Consider the following 16,301-nt stretch of genomic DNA (forward strand, 5'->3'; position numbering starts at 1 on the left):
TAATTTTATTAATAATGATCCTATTTACAAGCGACGCTCCGCTAACTTGCACCCCTTTCACTCGGAGATGAATTTATAACAATAGATTAATTCATATCGCAGATCCATTAGGAGATTGAATTCATCCCTGTTAGCTTCGTTAAACATGCCGAAGCTTCGATTAAACCATAAGGTCGCTGATACATTTTTTGTCACCCAATGTAACACATGTGCTACACTTTCTAGTGTTTATTCTACGTACAATATACCCCCATGTTTGAATAAAAGAAGAAAGTGCTACAAGGCAATACAAACAGATGCGACTTTTAAATTTATGCTTTACGTGAACGAAATACATTGATATAAGCTTTGTAATCCACTTTTGAATGCAATTCGTTACCGCCCTATGCATACAGTGATTGGGGTTTTACCAAATTTATGTTTTATGTGACACATTAGCCTGGGATCGCTCGCATTTTCTTACTTGTGTTTATTTTAATACACAACATAAACAATCAAATTACATTTGCTTGCCACAGACAATACAGTGTTGAAATAACTGTTGTTATGGTTGTTTCATGAATTATCGTTAGTGCACAACAGTCTGCTGCATCAAAGATTAAGACATGATTCGCACAAGTTTCGAATTACAGATTGTTGTGGAATTCAAATTAATGGCTACGGTTCGAACGAACAAAAATAGTCAAATGCGAGGGATGAGACCGAGTAAACATAATGCAATTTGATTGGGGAAACTTTTTCTCGAGTAATTTCCTCCTTCCCTTGGCTTGGTTAAATTTAGAAAATTTCATTTCCTCGATAAAAAAGTGTTGCACCAAACTGAAGGCACGAGAGATTGAATATGAAATACAAAATGCGGAGACCTGTATAAATAGTTGTCTATATCGGAATCAACTGTCTTGAATTTTTAATTCAATAAATAAGGTAAAGTAGAACATTTGCATAAAGTCACAAACAGAATTATTATAAATGAAAATGAAACATCTTTGTTCCTTTTCGGTTATACGAATGTTAATTTCAATCTTCAAAGGTTAAATTAGTTACTAGAGCAAATTCCAACATTTCATCAGCTCTCCAAATATTCCAAACAATTGTTTGTTCCCATCGGACGTAGAAATTATAATATGGAATAATAATTTGTTGGTTTGTCTGGTAATTTATTATCTTTGTATTTCAGTAAAACTCAAAGAAAATTCTTCCTTGATACGATTTTTTATTAAACATTCCGGATTAGTAATTTTAAATTCATTTTAGTCTTGAAAATCTTTATGGGTGCAAATTCCGGCACCAGTTTTATTTAATTTTACACTGAAACCTTCATTCCTTTTGCACATTTAACAAGCTAAACTTAGGTTTTTGTCTTATACCAAATTTTCACCAACGTTATATGACACAAATGACTCATTTAAGCCCCGGTTTAGTTCACGCATTTATGTCATGCTTTATTTGTTCTGTTAAAGGAAGTATGGGTGATTGCACTACAACAGCATTTCGCTCAATTTAATTTGAGTATTGTTTCCATTGTCAAATAAAATAAACATAAGACGATAATAACATGCATAATAATGTCTTTTAATGCATTTTTTTCATTATTTACATTACTTGTAACAGAAAAAAATACCCAGGTATCTGTAATGAACCGCAAAATAATCTCAGGTGAATATAAATGTCAGCGCGGTTTAAGTCATTAGCGCTAATTACGAAGAAAGAGAAATCAGACACTTATCTCGGAGGTTTAGAAAGTTAAACGACAATAATACGAAAATCTGTCTGCTTTATTTAAAGCCAAAAGTTATACACTACACTATCTTACAAGTTTTATTTTAAAAGTGAAACAGCATCCCTTTTTCCCATCGTGCGCGTCCCACAGTCTCCATTTCACATTATAATTTAATAAAGGAAATGCAGGTGAAATATGAAGCTGATGTTTGTAAACTCCAGTATCTCCACTTTTCATCGGACATTGAGCAGATTTACAGCCATCTCTGTCCATTCCAATTAGGGGTAAATCTAGCAAAGATGTGACCGAATAAGCTTGATTCAAAAGCTTATCAGTGTCGAAGTCTACAAACAGAATATTACTATTTACTTGCAAATTTAAATTAGAAGCTTATTACGACAAACGTAGTCAAATTCAATAGTGGCGTTCGTGCCACTTTTAAATTTACATGGTTTTTTACTCTTAGCTTCTTTGCACGGCTCAACTCTGACTTCTTTGACTTCGCAAACAGAGTCGTCGGAATCTGGGTAAAAAATTAATTAACGTAAAATTTAACAATGGTGGTGGTTTCAAATTACCTTCACAGTTTTCAAAGGCTATTATTTCACTGTTTATAACACCGGCAAATAAGAGTATGACGTAACAAATTAACATAAACTTGGCCATTCTTCCACTCACTCAACTTTTGACTAAATTTCAAGCGTTTGTGTTATACTTGTAACAGCGCAATTCGATGCGATATTGAAAGTTAATCGACCAAAACTAACTGAAAGCTGTGCACGGCTCTCGGCTAGATATTGTGAATAACTGTTTTCTTTTATATCTGGTCGATACTTTTAGGTACAGTGGCCGATAACACAAGATAGGTTTTGTGTAGATGTGGGCAACGACTCCAGGTATTCCGGGAACGCTTCACTCTGCCTCTAGCTTTCTCCTATTCAGGGGAAAATAGATAAATTTCAATCAGGTGAAAAATTTTCACAGCAATTTATGGCTTATTGTGCAAGGATTTGCACACATGGGGAACAAGCTTTAAAAAAGCTCTAAGGTCGCCGATTTATTTCCGGTTTTAACTACGCTTCATTGGATCGTTGAACACAGAGGACGAAATATTCAACAATCATATCTCATGGAAAGTAATAAACATTTTAACGACCTTTTCGAGAGTTATTGCGTAATGGACATGCTGGTACCGTTGATGAGTACCACCAAGATTACTTAATAGAAATGCCAGCGAATATGTTAATAAAGTGAAACTTATTGATAAACAAAAATTGTGATAATCCGGTTCCATTTTTTTCAAATATCACGTAAAACTGAATAATCGCTACTAATGCTAGTTTATTCAGTATTTTAAACATTTAAGTTTCGCGATAGCTAGCGGAAAAACAGAAACCACAATTTATAAGAGTCATACAAAGGTGATATTTTATATTTTGTAATATTATTCCAATTATAAACTATAACAATTTAAATTCATATCATTCCCTACACACAAATAACACAAAAAAGCGCTACTTTGGTGGTATACGAGCGAGGCAGTAATAATTTTATTATCCTTTACTCCACAGCTTTGTGCATATTTTTCTTGATATAGTTTTCTCGCGGTCAAAAAAAAACCTTTGGTAATGTAATGTGCTTTTAAAATAATACCGCTTTTACAACTGACCTATTTATTGCTTTGTTGGAAAATGAAATAATTTTTAGTTTTTATTGATTATGCAACCAAGAATACAAATATGAGAACATGCCTGAAATTAAATTCTGTTTCCTCGGAACTAAAAAACTTGTATCAAGTAATGCTGAATCGAAAATTCATCATCTTTGATGACGATTAAATATATTGGGAAATAATAAAAAAAAGTTATAATGTTTCAATGTTTATTCAAATCAATTTCGTAAAATAATTACAATAAAAATTAGGGTTTACTAATCCACATCTTCCGGTCTCACAGGATGTGTTAACGGTATCACAGACTTCTGGTTGACGTCCCTGGAAAGGGCCTTCCTCATATCTGAAATTCCAACCAGTTAAAATAAAAAAACAAAAATTTGAAACAGACCGTAAGCGTCTTCATCCGGGTCGCCTGAGTAATATTCCAAAACCGTCCTGTAAATAATATACCCCAAGTTTGTGTACATATTAATCGCAACTTTGTTGCTGACTCTCACAAAAAGATCGACAAAATACGCGCGTTTTCTAAAATTTCAAATCATTCTTTTGTAGTTTTAAGCTAAAAACTGTACTTCTCTGAAACATCCTCTAGGAAATTCATTAAAGTAGCAGCTAAGCCTAGTCGTCTGAAATCAGGCGAGACAGTTAGGGCTGTCACATGTCCATGCCAGTTCTCCCCAATGCCTTCAGCTTTTCCCATTACTGAAAGAGTATTATTAGAAAAAGTTAAAAAAACACAGACGTACTGTAGCCCATAATTTCGCCACTTGGGGACTCCGCAACTTGGAAATACTCCGGCCAATGGGCCAAATAACGCATATAAAAAGACAGTCCGTAGGTCTCAGTTAAAGGGTCCAAATTCCTGCAAAAATATTCTAAACTCATTAATGACATTTTCTGTACTTACACATTGTTGAATTTGTACATATCGTCGCAAGTAAATGGCCTCAAAGTAGTCATTTTTGCAGTATTTATCAGGTGTTTTTGTTGACAGAAACCTAACCCCTAAACCACAAAAGTGACAGTAGAGAATTATCGATCAGGTGACCATGATTCGAAAAATGCAATCGCCCAAGCAAAGTGTGATGATTTTAAAAAATTAAACAGAATTATTTTTTATAATTTTTAAGTATTTCAACCACTTTCAATCTTCAGCTGTTTTAAATACTTCCACATCAATTTGAAATATACGAATATACGGGTCGTTTGTTAGACTAGCCCCGGCTTTACTTTTCGAAGCAAGCCGCTTTCGGCCGCTCGCTCAATGCGGCGCATCGTTCAGTGTCATGCTCCTGTCACCAAAATACAAGTAGAACTTCGCCTAATTTTTAATGTAAACATTATTTATCTAATCTCAGCTAAATCTCAAGCTACATGAACAAATACATTAACACGTAAACAAACAAAATTTTAAAGTGTCTCGAAATGACAGATCAAGATAATGCAGTAAACGGCCTAGAACCCAAGGAAGCAAGTGCCTCGAACATCGAGGTGCTGAAAGACCTGTGCGAGAACAACGCGAATTTTTTTGCCAAAGACACGAGCGAGAATGGGCAACGGCTGTATATATCCTTCATGGGGATTAGGGAGAACTTGGATGAGATCTCCCAGAAGATGGCACGAATTGCGTCAGAAGCCCCCAGGTTTGATTTTGATGAAAGCACCCCCGGGAACGGGTATCGGAGTTTCCTGAGCGTTGCCAACTCGGCGATTGATTATGGCATAGCGTTGAACAAGAAGATCTGTTTGAAACGTGCCAGTGCTTTCTTCAGGAAGTCACAACTAACAAAGTGAGTGGCTTGGCACCTTGGGCGTTTTTAGTACGGAAAATTTCAGGGATGTGGAGTCCTGTGCCCACTTAATTGCAAGTCTGGACACGTGTTTCAAACATTTGGAAACGCTGATTTCCTGGAGCAGTGCAGGAAATTTGTTTCCAGATGAGGAGCATTCGCCTCAAGAACTATTGTCCAACTACGAGGACATCAACCAATATTGCTTCTACGGGCGTTGTATGGGGTTTCAAGTAAGATCGTCACGACAAAATTATTATGAGCGAGTTAATTTTTGCAGTTTTGTGAATCATTGAGAAACATTTTACAATTTATCTCAATGTCAATGGCGATTTTTTCGGAAATTTATTACAACCAAGGGTCTTTTTTCGCAAAAGCCACGACCTCCCTCATGGCCACATCAAAATACGTCAATGACCCGGAACAAAGGGCCAGAAGAATTGTCAATATATCGCAAAATGCCGATGTAAATTTCTGCAAAGCTTTTTGGTTCCTTTCGGAAAATGAGTTGATGACAAACATGCCGTATGTGGTGGCCCCAAGTGTTGCAGTTTCCCGAATTATCAGTTTGCCCCCTGAACCGTTCACTCTTGAGGTTGACGGGCGCGAAATTGATGTCCCTGTCCCTTCATCTCATATTGGTATTAATTTAATTTAATCATTAAACAAATCAATGGGAAAAAATTATCACAGGTAGAAAACCAGTCCAAGTGCGCCTTATCAGTCATGAAGTCCATGAAGGCATGATTGGGGAAGCTTCAAATAAATACAAGAGTAAACCACCAGCTAGGGGCCTGATTATACATTGTCATGGGGGCGGTTTTGTTGCCCAGTCTTCGTTATCACACGAGTGTTATTTGAGGGAATGGGCAAAACAACTAAAGGTCCCGATTTTGAGCATTGATTACAGTTTAGCGCCTGAAGCTCCCTTTCCAAGGGCTTTGGAGGAGGTCACTTATGCCTATTGTTGGGCCTTGAAAAACTGTCAATTGCTAGGAAGCACAGGTAAGTGGGAAAATTGAACAAAAAAATATTTTCTTTGTGGTTCAGAAAATAAAATTGTGATTGGCTATTGCTACAAATTTTTACGGAATTTTTAAAAAAATATTAATTGTATTATTTATTAAAAAAAAACGGACAGACTAAAACGAATCGGAAAAAATTATATAGTTGCTATTCTTTAAGAACTTTTTCAAAAGTTCGGGAAATTCTTGAAAAAAAGGTTTAAGAGAAATATAAATTGATACAATTATCTAATAGGAAAAAAGAAAGCGCTAAACAATAATTTAATTGTTTGCGATGAAATGCTATTTTCTGTACTTTTCTTAATGATTTGTATAAAGAAAATCGTTATTTTTTTACGTTTACAATTGAGAAAATAATGCTGTCAAGTTCGGATAAATTTTCGTAAAGGTAGTTTACTCGAATATTTAAAGTCTTAGAGAAAGGTTACTCTCAGAATAAAATACCGTGTGCGAAAACTGATATTCTTCACACATTATTTGAACAGAAAAATTAAAGAAAAGCGCCAAAAAATCTTGTTGAACTAGTTGTAAAAACTATATGACTGTTTCCAAATTGATCGGATCTTGAGCGGTTCTTTAGTAGGTATAATTTATTTTTGAAGGATCGAAAAACAAACTCACTGGAAATTTAATCAATAGATTTTAAGAAATACTATAAATACAATGTGTTTTTTGTAAACAGTATTTATTAATTGTCTGCAATAAAATGAGTTTTCTTTATTTGCGTATATATTTGTGTAAAAAAATCATTCAATTGTAATCATATTTGGAATTTCCACTTCAGAAAAAATCGGGTAGACTTAAGTTCAGTAGAAGATTTAAACTCATAGAGAAAAGTTTTTGAGGATTATGGAAGACTCCAGGAGTCGTCTTTTCCCATTATACTTTAATTAAATACGTCATTAAAATTATCATTTGAAATCCAAGATAAACTCAGCAAAGTTTGAGACTAGATTTACACATTTATTTAGGCTGGAAGTGTGAATTTTAAACACGAAAAGTTGCCAACACATTGTGTTTTTTAACATCCAAATTATCCAATTTTCATAAAGTTTGAAATAAAAAAAATGGACAATAACATTAAAAATACTGAAAAAAATTCCTGGTATTCTTTTCAATGGATGACTTTTTTGAAATGTCATTGAGAACAGCTATTTGCTTTGGAATTTAAAATTATTTACTGTTATTTTTAATGTTATGTGTAAGTTATTGGCATTTTTATAATTAAAAACAGGAAAAATATTCATTTGAAATAACTGTTGATTGATTTGCTTGGTTCTTGAACGAATAAAAATTAGAGACATACGATAACCGTTTTTTTGTTTGTTTCTTAAATGATTGTTTTTTATTCAGCTGAAACATGTTACAGATTTTATACATAAACATGAAAATGTATAAGTAATACTCAAACAATTCAAATAATATTCAGACAATAAAAAAATATATTAGAGATGCAATTATTCAGGCTACTGGAAAATAATTTAAAGAAACAGTTACGGACAAATTCGAAGGAGCAAAGCAAGAATTATTTAAATTTCAGTTTTCTTGTATCTGTACTTAGTTTTTATGACAAATAATGTTATAAATAAATTGAAGAAAGGCCTTTTTGTTAAACCCGAAAATACTGTGTAAAGATTTGTCGCTGTTTTAGCTTCGGTATTTTTTTATTTTTCTCCTTCAAGGTGAGAGAATAATAGGCGCTGGGGATTCAGCTGGCGCAAACTTGCTGCTCTCCACCACTCTAAAATGCCTAAATTTGGGCATTCCGCCCCCGATGGGCCTATTCGTAGCATACGTGCCTACTTTAGTGAATTTCGTTCCTTCACCATCTCGCTTATTATGTATGATGGATCCTTTGTTACCGTTCGGTTTTATGATGCGTTGTTTGAAAGGTAAACCATTCACAAAAATTTCTCCAAAATAATTTCGTGCACTAGCTTATGCATGTCCTGACAATAAAAAAGTGGAAAACTGCGACCAAACTTCGGACACTGAAAGTTTCGAAGAAATATCCGAATCGGACTTGATGGAGTTACAAGCTCACAAATCACCAGTGTCTGAAACTTCCGACACCTTGACCTACGGGTCATTAAATTCAGGAGAAGACGACAGGAATAAAGATATTGATTTGCAATCTTCTAATATCGAGAATAGTCAAAAATACGTTTCCGATTTTTTGGAAAAATACGTTTTGGGTATGTTTTGTCTTGGAAGTGGACGAGAGAAAAGCGGTTGTTTTAGATTCTGACACTGAAACTGACGGAACGCGAGTACCTGTTTTAAAACACGAAAGTGCGACTTCGTCCCAGTCAATTGACGATTCGTTGCAAACCAAAGTTTCGAGTTTTGTTTCGAATTTAAAGTGGCGATTCAACAGCTGGATTGCACAGAAGGCGCAAGTTGGGGTCGATTTTATGGTCCCGAGGAGTGCAAGCGCTGCGGAAAAATACCTAGATTTAGACAGACAGGGTAATTTACTCGATGAGTTCAAATTTACGGTCCCTGAAGATCCATTTTTGAGCCCTTTTTGTGCAAAAGATGAGGATTTGGAGCGATTTCCACCAGTTCGCGTTTTGGTAAAAAAATCAATTACATTTTTTTTCAATAATACGGGTTGTTTTATAGACCGTTCATTTAGACCCCTGCTTGGATGATTGCGTGATGTTTTCGAAGCGACTGAAGCAATTAAATAAAAACGTCCACTTGGATATTTTATCGGGTTTACCGCACGGATTCTTGAATTTTTCTTTGGTAAAATGTGGGATAGTTATGGGACAAGTGTTGGAGTCTTGTTTCAGATTTCCAAAGAAGCCTATGAGGGTTCCAAGCTCTGTGTAAAAAGAATCAACGAGCTCTTGAACTTGGATAATCTGCCTCCACTACAATAATTTTTTATAGATACAATTAGGAAATAAATGGGACTCTAGACTAGTTCGCTCTCTCAAAAACACATTTAAAAATTTCTGTCCAGTATATAAAGTATTTTTTATACAAATTTAAGGTGTGTTGTAGGTGTTTTCAATTACCAAGTACACGTTTTATTTTGTTAATTGTTCCTGAAAATTATTTTTAGATACCTGGATCTGTTGGTTGCGGCTGTGTTTAACTTAACGTTTTTGCTGCTACGGTCTATTATTTGGTGCCTAATCGATCTTTAATCCAAATTTAGCAGTACATCAAATCATAAGTCCATAGCAGTATTAGAAAATGATTGTATTTACATTTCCTTATATACCAAAGTGAACTTGTTACGTAACTCATAGTGATAATTATTTGTGCAAGTAGATCTGATTGTGAACATTTATACAATGTATTTATTGGATTATTAACGGAAATAAATTATTAAACAAATTGTTACGCCTACAGTTATGCAACTAACTTTACACCCTCTCATTCTATCGCTCAACTTTATCCGTGTTATTGTTTTTACTAATTATTTTGGAGCGCGTATTATTGTTGAGTTGGTTTTTAAGACAGTTATTGATTATTGATGAATTTGGGGTTGTTTTTTATCATAACTGCCATAAACTTGTCTCAGCAACTGTCAAAATTGAGTGGTTGAAAACATTCGTGCTTGGTGTGGTTATTTTGTGTTAGTTTTAACAGAAAATGGGCGACGAAAGCAAAAATTCCTCAGAAGAACCCTCTCAGGTGAACCAGGACGAACTGATCCTGGCCCAACAACGCCAGATTGAAAAGGAGGTAAAAATGCGAAAAATGGAGGTTATGTTTTTGCAAAGTTGTTTATAGATTTCTGAAAGTATTCCTTTAGTTGGTGAAATGGAACCAATTTCTTCGTTAAATAGCGAATACGCTAACGATGAAGTTTACTTAGAAAAAATCAAAGATCTGTCTTCCAAGTACAAGCACATTCGTAGAACTAGGCCTGACGGGAACTGTTTTTTCCGTGCGTATAGTTATGCGGGTCTTGAGAGACTGTTAGACAAAAAAGACGAATTTAACGCGTTTTATAAGCAAGCTGAGGAGAGTAAAGACGCTCTAGTGCAGCTTGGCTTTCAGCAGTTTACTGTAGAAGATTTTTACGATATTGTGAGCGCCCCCTTGTTCATAGAACAATCATAATTTGCGTTTTTAGTACATGGAAGTCCTCAAACGTGTAGGTGACCTAACCGACGTAGACGACGCCAAGAAAACTCTTCATTTTTTATTTAACGAGCAAGGTTATTCCGATTACATGGTTGTTTATTTAAGACTTTTAACAAGCGGACAGTTGCAAAAAGACCAGGATTTCTACAGCTGTTTCATTGAGGGTGACAGAACTGTACGTTCATCTTTAACACACTATTTTTTTTGAGACCAATTTATTACAGGTTGCTGATTTTTGTCACCAGGAAGTTGAACCAATGTACAAAGAAAGTGACCACATTCACATAATTGCTGCTTGTGCTGCCCTTAATATGGGGGTGCGTGTGGTTTACATGGACAGGGGTAACAACAAGTCGGTCACAGAACACGATTTTCCTGAAGGTTGCACACCTTTAGTACATTTACTTTACCGTCCAGGGCATTACGATATTTTGTATCCTTAATTTTCAACGTTTCATTTATAATTTCTACAGTTCGAGGAATAAAAGAGTTGTTGATAATTCAAACTGTGTTTTATTTTTACCCTTCAAGGAAAAAAGCAAATCTGACTATGACTAGTCAATTCATTGAAATTCATTCAGATGTATGCAGACGATCAGCTAACAATGTGTTTTAATTAGTTATTATAACTAATTCAGGTATGTTCAAATGATAAAATAAAACTGGAGATTGTCGAGTAATTGTGTAAAAATACAGAGAATCTAATTGAGCTGAATACTAATTCTCGGTGTTTTTTTTTTTCACAAGAATTCACAGAGAATGATCTAATTAACGACTATTTGTACAATCAATTGAGCTTTCAAACAAAGTATAATTTTATTGCCTTCAAAACAGTCAAAATTAAAAGTTTAAATAATTATCAAAAAACACCCTAGAAAATTTTGTTACGCATTGAGGAAGATAAATTAAGAATTAAAAAAAGTTATACTCGGTTATAATTTTTATTCCTGCAAAATGATTCTTCTAGTTTGAAGAATTTGCTTAAAATTCTAGACATTCTGATTGAATTCATAGAATATTCACTGATTCTGATTTCTGCTGATGGATTTACTTAAATACTACAATAAATAATAGATATTATTGCAAGTCTCTCTATATCTGTAAAAAGGAAAACTATTCGTAATAGTAATAACTAATAAGTTATTCGTACCAAAAAAAAACAGAAAAAAGAGTATTTTCTCTAGATTTTATGATCTGTTTTTCTATTATAATGTTCTATTTTGTTTTTCTCTGCTCTTTCAGGATACGTTTTTAGCATAATTTAAAGATTTAAAATCCGGTCTCCTTACACTGCCTCAGTATACAAAATCTTTTGTCATTATAATAAGCTTTAGTTAATAAGTATTTCTTATGCTGCTTCAGATTTTTTTTAAATCTGTCGATATTAATTTTTTTTTCCAAAGATTTATGCCTTTCTTGTTTATAAATAAATAAAAGGATTAATAAGGTTTTTCATTAGGTATATGTGGAAAGTTGTTAAAGAGCTTGACTCCCTTTAAAACCATTACGAAATTTTTTTCTTAGTTTTTTTCGGGTATAAGTTGTTACATTTTATGAATATCGTTATGAAATCAGAAAATTAAAGACCTACAAAAACATTTTTTTATATATTTTACAATGTTTTAAAATCTTTATTAAGGTATTATTGAACTAAAAATTGAAAACATTGGGGGATTGTTATTACTATGCAATTTTTTAATGTAAAAATCTCACTATTTTTTTGTGCAAATTAATAAAAAGTGTCTTTTTTAATCTAGTTTTGCGCAAACATTGGAAAGAACTGATTTAAAACAACTCCCTCGAACTACAAATTAGCGTCCATTATGTTATTATTCAAGCTTACATTGTTATTGAGACGAACTTGAGTCAATATTAAAGTATGGCTGTTTAAACAGTGAAATAACCGAAATTATGGCTCAAACTACAATTTTCACGTAACTTATATTTACCAAGCAAATATAATTCGAAATGAAATGTTCCTGTCTCTTTACTTGAAATCACAGTATTGAAACAACTTCATAAAATGAATTTCAAAACAGTTTTCGTAGTTTTCCTCTTCATGAAACTTCACGGTTGTAATATTGTGTTACCAATGATTAATGATTTAATCGAACATTTTAACAAAACGCAAATTATTTTGGCCTATCTGTGTGACAAAAACGGTACTAACTTATTATTAATTCGTAACAATAACAACACAAATTTTAGACGCCTTTCAGGTAGTGAGCCACTTTTCGAAAAAATTGTACCAAGTCAATGTTTTATCCCCAAATTCTCGTGACATGCCCTATCCAACACCACCAGCTTTTCTCACTTATGTTTTGGATGCTGGTTGTTCGAATACAAAACAATTACTACTTTTGGTACCAGTAATAACTCATTTAATTAATTTTCGGTAACAATATTTTGAAGGCCAGTGAACAAAAACAATTCGCTACGCCTTTCAAATGGATCGTTTATTACAACAATCCAGTCGAATTATCGTTTTTTATCGACGAATATTTCACCAAAACGAACATTTTGGTCGATAGTGATGTCACCCTCGCTACAATAAACCCCACAAGCGGCACATTTGACTTGAACAAAATCTACAAAAGGAAAATTAACGGTTCCATAATAATTGAAAATATCGGAATTTGGGGACGCGGCCTCGGTGTGACTGACACCGGCTACGAAAAAATCACGTACAAACGCCGGCGAAATTTGACGAAAACGGTCCTGAAGTCATGCATTGTGATCACAAATAACGACTCTTTGAACCACTTGACTGACAAAAGGGACATTCACATCGACAGCATCGCTAAAGTTAATTACGTCCTAGTCCAACATCTGTCCGATACGATAAACGCGTCTTTGGAATATTCGGTGAGGGGCACTTGGGGCTATAAAGACAACAAGTCCCAATGGAGCGGAATGATTGGCGAGTTGACAAGAAACGAGGCAGATATCGGGGGCACAGCCCTATTTCTTACAAGCGATCGGATCAGAGTCATAGATTACATCGCAATGACCACCCCGACACGGTCTAAATTTATTTTCCGACAACCGAAGTTGTCATACGTTGCCAATGTTTTTACTCTACCGTTTGACGCCTCCGTGTGGGCTTCTGTGTGCGGCCTGCTTGTCATTATTGCCGGTCTGTTGTATGTTGTAGTGAGATGGGAGTGGAAAAAGAAGGATTATGTCCAAGTTGTGGTATTTTTTGCATTTTGGGTTGATTTCCCCTCCAGTGTGTTTTGTAGAACGAATCGAACATCACGGAAATTCACAATTCTTGGCTCGACGTTGTTTTTATCACATTTGGGGCTTTGTGTCAACAAGGCTCTTCGTCGGTACCTTTCAGTATTCCCGGTCGGATCACTTTAATTTTCCTCCTGGTGTCTCTCATGTTCTTGTACACATCTTACTCTGCAAACATTGTAGCGCTGCTGCAATCGTCTTCAAGCAGTATTCAAACACTTCAAGACATCCTCAATTCGAGATTAGACGTGGGTGTTGATAACACGGTCTTCAATCATTTCTATTTCCCCGTAATAAGAAATAAAATAATGTTTTAAAAAACTAAACTAACTTTTAGAACGCAACTGAGCCAATCCGCCGAGCCATCTACCAACAAAAGGTCGCTCCACCTGGCCAGAAGCCCAAATTTTACCCCATCGAGGAAGGCATTCGCAAAATGAGGCAAGGTCTGTTCGCGTTTCACGTCGAGACAGGCCCGGGGTACAAATTCGTTAGCGAGATTTTCCGAGAGGATGAAAAATGTGGCTTGCAAGAAATCCAGTATTTGCAAGTGCCTGACCCTTGGTTGGCGATTCAGAAAAACTCCTCGTATAAAAAAATGTTGAAAGTGGGGTGAGTTGTGAGTTTAGCGCTCGTTTCATTTCTCGCAGACTTCGTTTGCTTCAAGAAAATGGCATTCAGGAGCGGGAAGTTGGGCTAATTTATACGAAAAAACCGCAGTGTTTGGCAAGAGGGAGCAGTTTTATCAGTGTGGGGTTGGTTGATTGTTACCCGGCTGCTGTTGTCTTAGCGGGCGGGATTGGGGCGGCTTTGGCGGTGCTCATCCTCGAGATATATGTTCATCAAAGGTTTGTTGGTTTCTTGTTACAGTAACTTAATTATTTGTTCTCTTGAAATTAAGGATTCAGTATTATACCAGAAGAAGACGGCGATAAAAAATGGCGGAGGTGCCGGGATACGAGCAAATTTATAAAATATCGCATAAAATTGTTATTTCTAGAGTTCTTCTATCACTTTTTTGCACAGATTCGCTTCGATGTGAAATAAATAAAGTTATTACGAAACAAATCCCTTTTTTATTTTATCAAAAACAGGTTTTAAAAAATACAGATTTTTAGCACTGTTTTTGGTAATTTTTATAAGGTTTTATTGCCAGTTCTGACTAGTCTTATATCCTCATATTATTAACGATACTCACGCATGATAACTATTATACAGAGTGTCTCAAAATTAGCAAACTCCGAGGGGTAAACATCTGATCTAAATTTTCACCATACATCCTCGTAGTTCCTGCAAATCCTTGAACTTGTACAGCTGTTTACCCCTCGAAACAAAATTTTTTTGAATTCATTTAAATGATTGGTAAAGTTCCCTTGGCCAGTTTTTTGCAACTGAGACCGAAAAAGATTCCAATTAGGAACTTAAATGTCATTCGACAACTTTTTGGGTTTAAGTCCGAAAAAGGCCCAATTTTAGGACTCAAATAAATACCTGAATTGGCCCATTATTGATTTAAGTACTTTTTACAAATATTTCAACAGGAGACAGTCTCAATAACTTTTGATATTCAGTAAAAATATTTTGAAGCAAAAACCGATCGATTAGGATCTCGGAGAAAAATTTGTTTTTGAAATTTAAAGTTTTTCTAGCCTTTGAGTTTAAGCCAATTTAATTTAAACTAACAATATATTAATTCGGATTATGAGGACACTGAAGAGACAGCTCATAACTAACAAAAAATAATTGCTAACCACCCTTTTAAAAAATTGAAAATTCCATTTATAATTTTGAAGTAAGGGTAGCTAACGACAAGGGGATGAAACTTAAGGAGTCGATAATGTACAGGGTGTTGCATTTTGGAATTTAGTTTTTCTTCAAATGCAGGGTAAAAATTTCAATGTTTTTTGTTATTTATGGTGTAAATGAGTGTGGAGAATAATAATGTAAAATAATTTCTCGAAAAATAGATTTGTTTTGGAGCAAAAAATCTTCAAAGTAAAGCTAATTTTTGAGAATTTGCTTTATATTATTATTCTCTACAATCATCTACACCATAAATAACAACAAACACTGAAACTTCTAGTCTGCATATAAAGAAAACGCTAATCATCTTTGTTGGTAAGTCCCGAATTATTTTTTTTTCTATATTTGGGCTACTGAAGTCATTCTCTACAACAGTCTGAACTCAGAGGTCGCCAATTTTGAAAGAGCCTGTATGCATTATATCACATACACACTTGTTTTTGATCAATTTTCCATAGAGAAAGCCCTAAAACAGTCAATAGTTTTTTGCATTTTTAAATATCACAGCACCTGAAGCTGAATTTGACGCACCGATTTAATCACAGATATATTGTCATTAACATATTAATAAGCTGCCTTATAATAAATAAAACCTGGGCTATATTTCATATCCCAAACAAACACATTATGCGTCTTGTTAAGCTAAAAATCCATCACTTTTAATTACGACTGAATAAAATATTAATCACTAATCCAATCACGCTTGACTGTGAAAAAGCGCCCATAATTTAACACACATCCAGTCCCGCCTTTCCAAACTCCTCTTTTTGACCCTTGCGGAGCTACTAAATTTTTCACCTGTAAAGTACCACATGATATGGAATTTCCCAATTGAAATTACCGACCTCCAGGCCTGTATTATTGTTATTACCCTAATCATCACTGTGTCAAAATTTAAATATTTGATCAAGTATCGAACCACACACGCCACTATAAAACAT

The 16,301-nt window shown here is 34.6% G+C and overlaps 5 protein-coding genes across 6 annotated transcripts; 3 read left to right on the plus strand and 2 right to left on the minus strand.

Moving 5' to 3' along the window:
- Positions 1-1,757: 1,757 nt before the first annotated feature.
- Positions 1,758-2,537, minus strand: LOC103312725 (MD-2-related lipid-recognition protein-like). Its single transcript, XM_008194123.3, has 3 exons — positions 2,299-2,537; positions 2,118-2,243; positions 1,758-2,064 (listed from the first exon to the last, which is right to left on the minus strand). The coding sequence occupies exons 1-3, from the start codon at positions 2,384-2,386 to the stop codon at positions 1,805-1,807; spliced, it is 474 nt and encodes a 157-aa protein (XP_008192345.1). The 5' UTR covers positions 2,387-2,537; the 3' UTR covers positions 1,758-1,804.
- A 1,047-nt stretch (positions 2,538-3,584) lies between these two features.
- Positions 3,585-4,452, minus strand: Naa20A (N(alpha)-acetyltransferase 20 A). The gene is made up of 5 exons (XM_001816475.4): positions 4,303-4,452; positions 4,142-4,257; positions 3,968-4,097; positions 3,784-3,920; positions 3,585-3,735 (listed from the first exon to the last, which is right to left on the minus strand). Exons 1-5 carry the CDS (start codon positions 4,353-4,355, stop codon positions 3,650-3,652), a joined length of 522 nt encoding a protein of 173 aa, XP_001816527.1. The 5' UTR covers positions 4,356-4,452; the 3' UTR covers positions 3,585-3,649.
- A 208-nt stretch (positions 4,453-4,660) lies between these two features.
- Positions 4,661-9,561, plus strand: Hsl (Hormone-sensitive lipase). 2 transcript variants are annotated; one of them, XR_010335350.1, is made up of 10 exons: positions 4,661-5,185; positions 5,232-5,418; positions 5,466-5,826; positions 5,879-6,190; positions 7,893-8,102; positions 8,148-8,405; positions 8,452-8,786; positions 8,836-8,961; positions 9,009-9,211; positions 9,284-9,561. XR_010335350.1 is itself a non-coding variant. In XM_970543.5 (9 exons), exons 1-9 carry the CDS (start codon positions 4,821-4,823, stop codon positions 9,096-9,098), a joined length of 2,244 nt encoding a protein of 747 aa, XP_975636.1. In that variant the 5' UTR covers positions 4,661-4,820; the 3' UTR covers positions 9,099-9,561. The 2 variants fall into 2 exon arrangements, 1 of the variants encoding a protein (XP_975636.1); XM_970543.5 differs by having other exon boundaries at positions 9,009-9,561.
- A 92-nt stretch (positions 9,562-9,653) lies between these two features.
- On the plus strand, positions 9,654-10,823 carry LOC664549 (uncharacterized protein). Its single transcript, XM_970545.4, has 4 exons — positions 9,654-9,912; positions 9,961-10,260; positions 10,307-10,492; positions 10,542-10,823. The coding sequence occupies exons 1-4, from the start codon at positions 9,820-9,822 to the stop codon at positions 10,758-10,760; spliced, it is 798 nt and encodes a 265-aa protein (XP_975638.1). The 5' UTR covers positions 9,654-9,819; the 3' UTR covers positions 10,761-10,823.
- A 1,477-nt stretch (positions 10,824-12,300) lies between these two features.
- On the plus strand, positions 12,301-14,615 carry LOC664551 (glutamate receptor ionotropic, delta-2). The gene is made up of 7 exons (XM_015979622.2): positions 12,301-12,479; positions 12,526-12,680; positions 12,730-13,512; positions 13,560-13,847; positions 13,895-14,169; positions 14,208-14,405; positions 14,459-14,615. The coding sequence occupies exons 1-7, from the start codon at positions 12,341-12,343 to the stop codon at positions 14,490-14,492; spliced, it is 1,872 nt and encodes a 623-aa protein (XP_015835108.1). The 5' UTR covers positions 12,301-12,340; the 3' UTR covers positions 14,493-14,615.
- Positions 14,616-16,301: the final 1,686 nt, after the last annotated feature.

Source organism: Tribolium castaneum, chromosome 9 (genome assembly GCF_031307605.1).
Source record: "Tribolium castaneum strain GA2 chromosome 9, icTriCast1.1, whole genome shotgun sequence".
NCBI lineage: Eukaryota > Metazoa > Arthropoda > Insecta > Coleoptera > Tenebrionidae > Tribolium > Tribolium castaneum.

Coding starts and splice junctions, on each gene's coding strand:
- LOC103312725 (XM_008194123.3), bottom strand. CDS start 2,386: ATGGCCAAGTTTATGTTAATTTGTTACGTCATACTCTTATTTGCCGGT. Junction 2,244..2,298: donor AGCCTTTGAAAACTGTGAAG/GTAATTTGAAAC, acceptor TTTTTTACCCAG/ATTCCGACGACTCTGTTTGC. Junction 2,065..2,117: donor TGAATTTGACTACGTTTGTC/GTAATAAGCTTC, acceptor TTCTGTTTGTAG/ACTTCGACACTGATAAGCTT.
- Naa20A (XM_001816475.4), bottom strand. CDS start 4,355: ATGACTACTTTGAGGCCATTTACTTGCGACGATATGTACAAATTCAAC. Junction 3,921..3,967: donor CTAGAGGATGTTTCAGAGAA/GTACAGTTTTTA, acceptor TTGAAATTTTAG/AAAACGCGCGTATTTTGTCG. Junction 3,736..3,783: donor CCCGGATGAAGACGCTTACG/GTCTGTTTCAAA, acceptor TTGGAATTTCAG/ATATGAGGAAGGCCCTTTCC.
- Hsl (XM_970543.5), top strand. CDS start 4,821: ATGACAGATCAAGATAATGCAGTAAACGGCCTAGAACCCAAGGAAGCA. Junction 6,191..7,892: donor TCAATTGCTAGGAAGCACAG/GTAAGTGGGAAA, acceptor TTCTCCTTCAAG/GTGAGAGAATAATAGGCGCT. Junction 8,406..8,451: donor TTTGGAAAAATACGTTTTGG/GTATGTTTTGTC, acceptor CGGTTGTTTTAG/ATTCTGACACTGAAACTGAC.
- LOC664549 (XM_970545.4), top strand. CDS start 9,820: ATGGGCGACGAAAGCAAAAATTCCTCAGAAGAACCCTCTCAGGTGAAC. Junction 9,913..9,960: donor AACGCCAGATTGAAAAGGAG/GTAAAAATGCGA, acceptor AGTTGTTTATAG/ATTTCTGAAAGTATTCCTTT. Junction 10,493..10,541: donor TCATTGAGGGTGACAGAACT/GTACGTTCATCT, acceptor AATTTATTACAG/GTTGCTGATTTTTGTCACCA.
- LOC664551 (XM_015979622.2), top strand. CDS start 12,341: ATGAATTTCAAAACAGTTTTCGTAGTTTTCCTCTTCATGAAACTTCAC. Junction 12,480..12,525: donor CTATCTGTGTGACAAAAACG/GTACTAACTTAT, acceptor CACAAATTTTAG/ACGCCTTTCAGGTAGTGAGC. Junction 14,406..14,458: donor GAGATATATGTTCATCAAAG/GTTTGTTGGTTT, acceptor CTTGAAATTAAG/GATTCAGTATTATACCAGAA.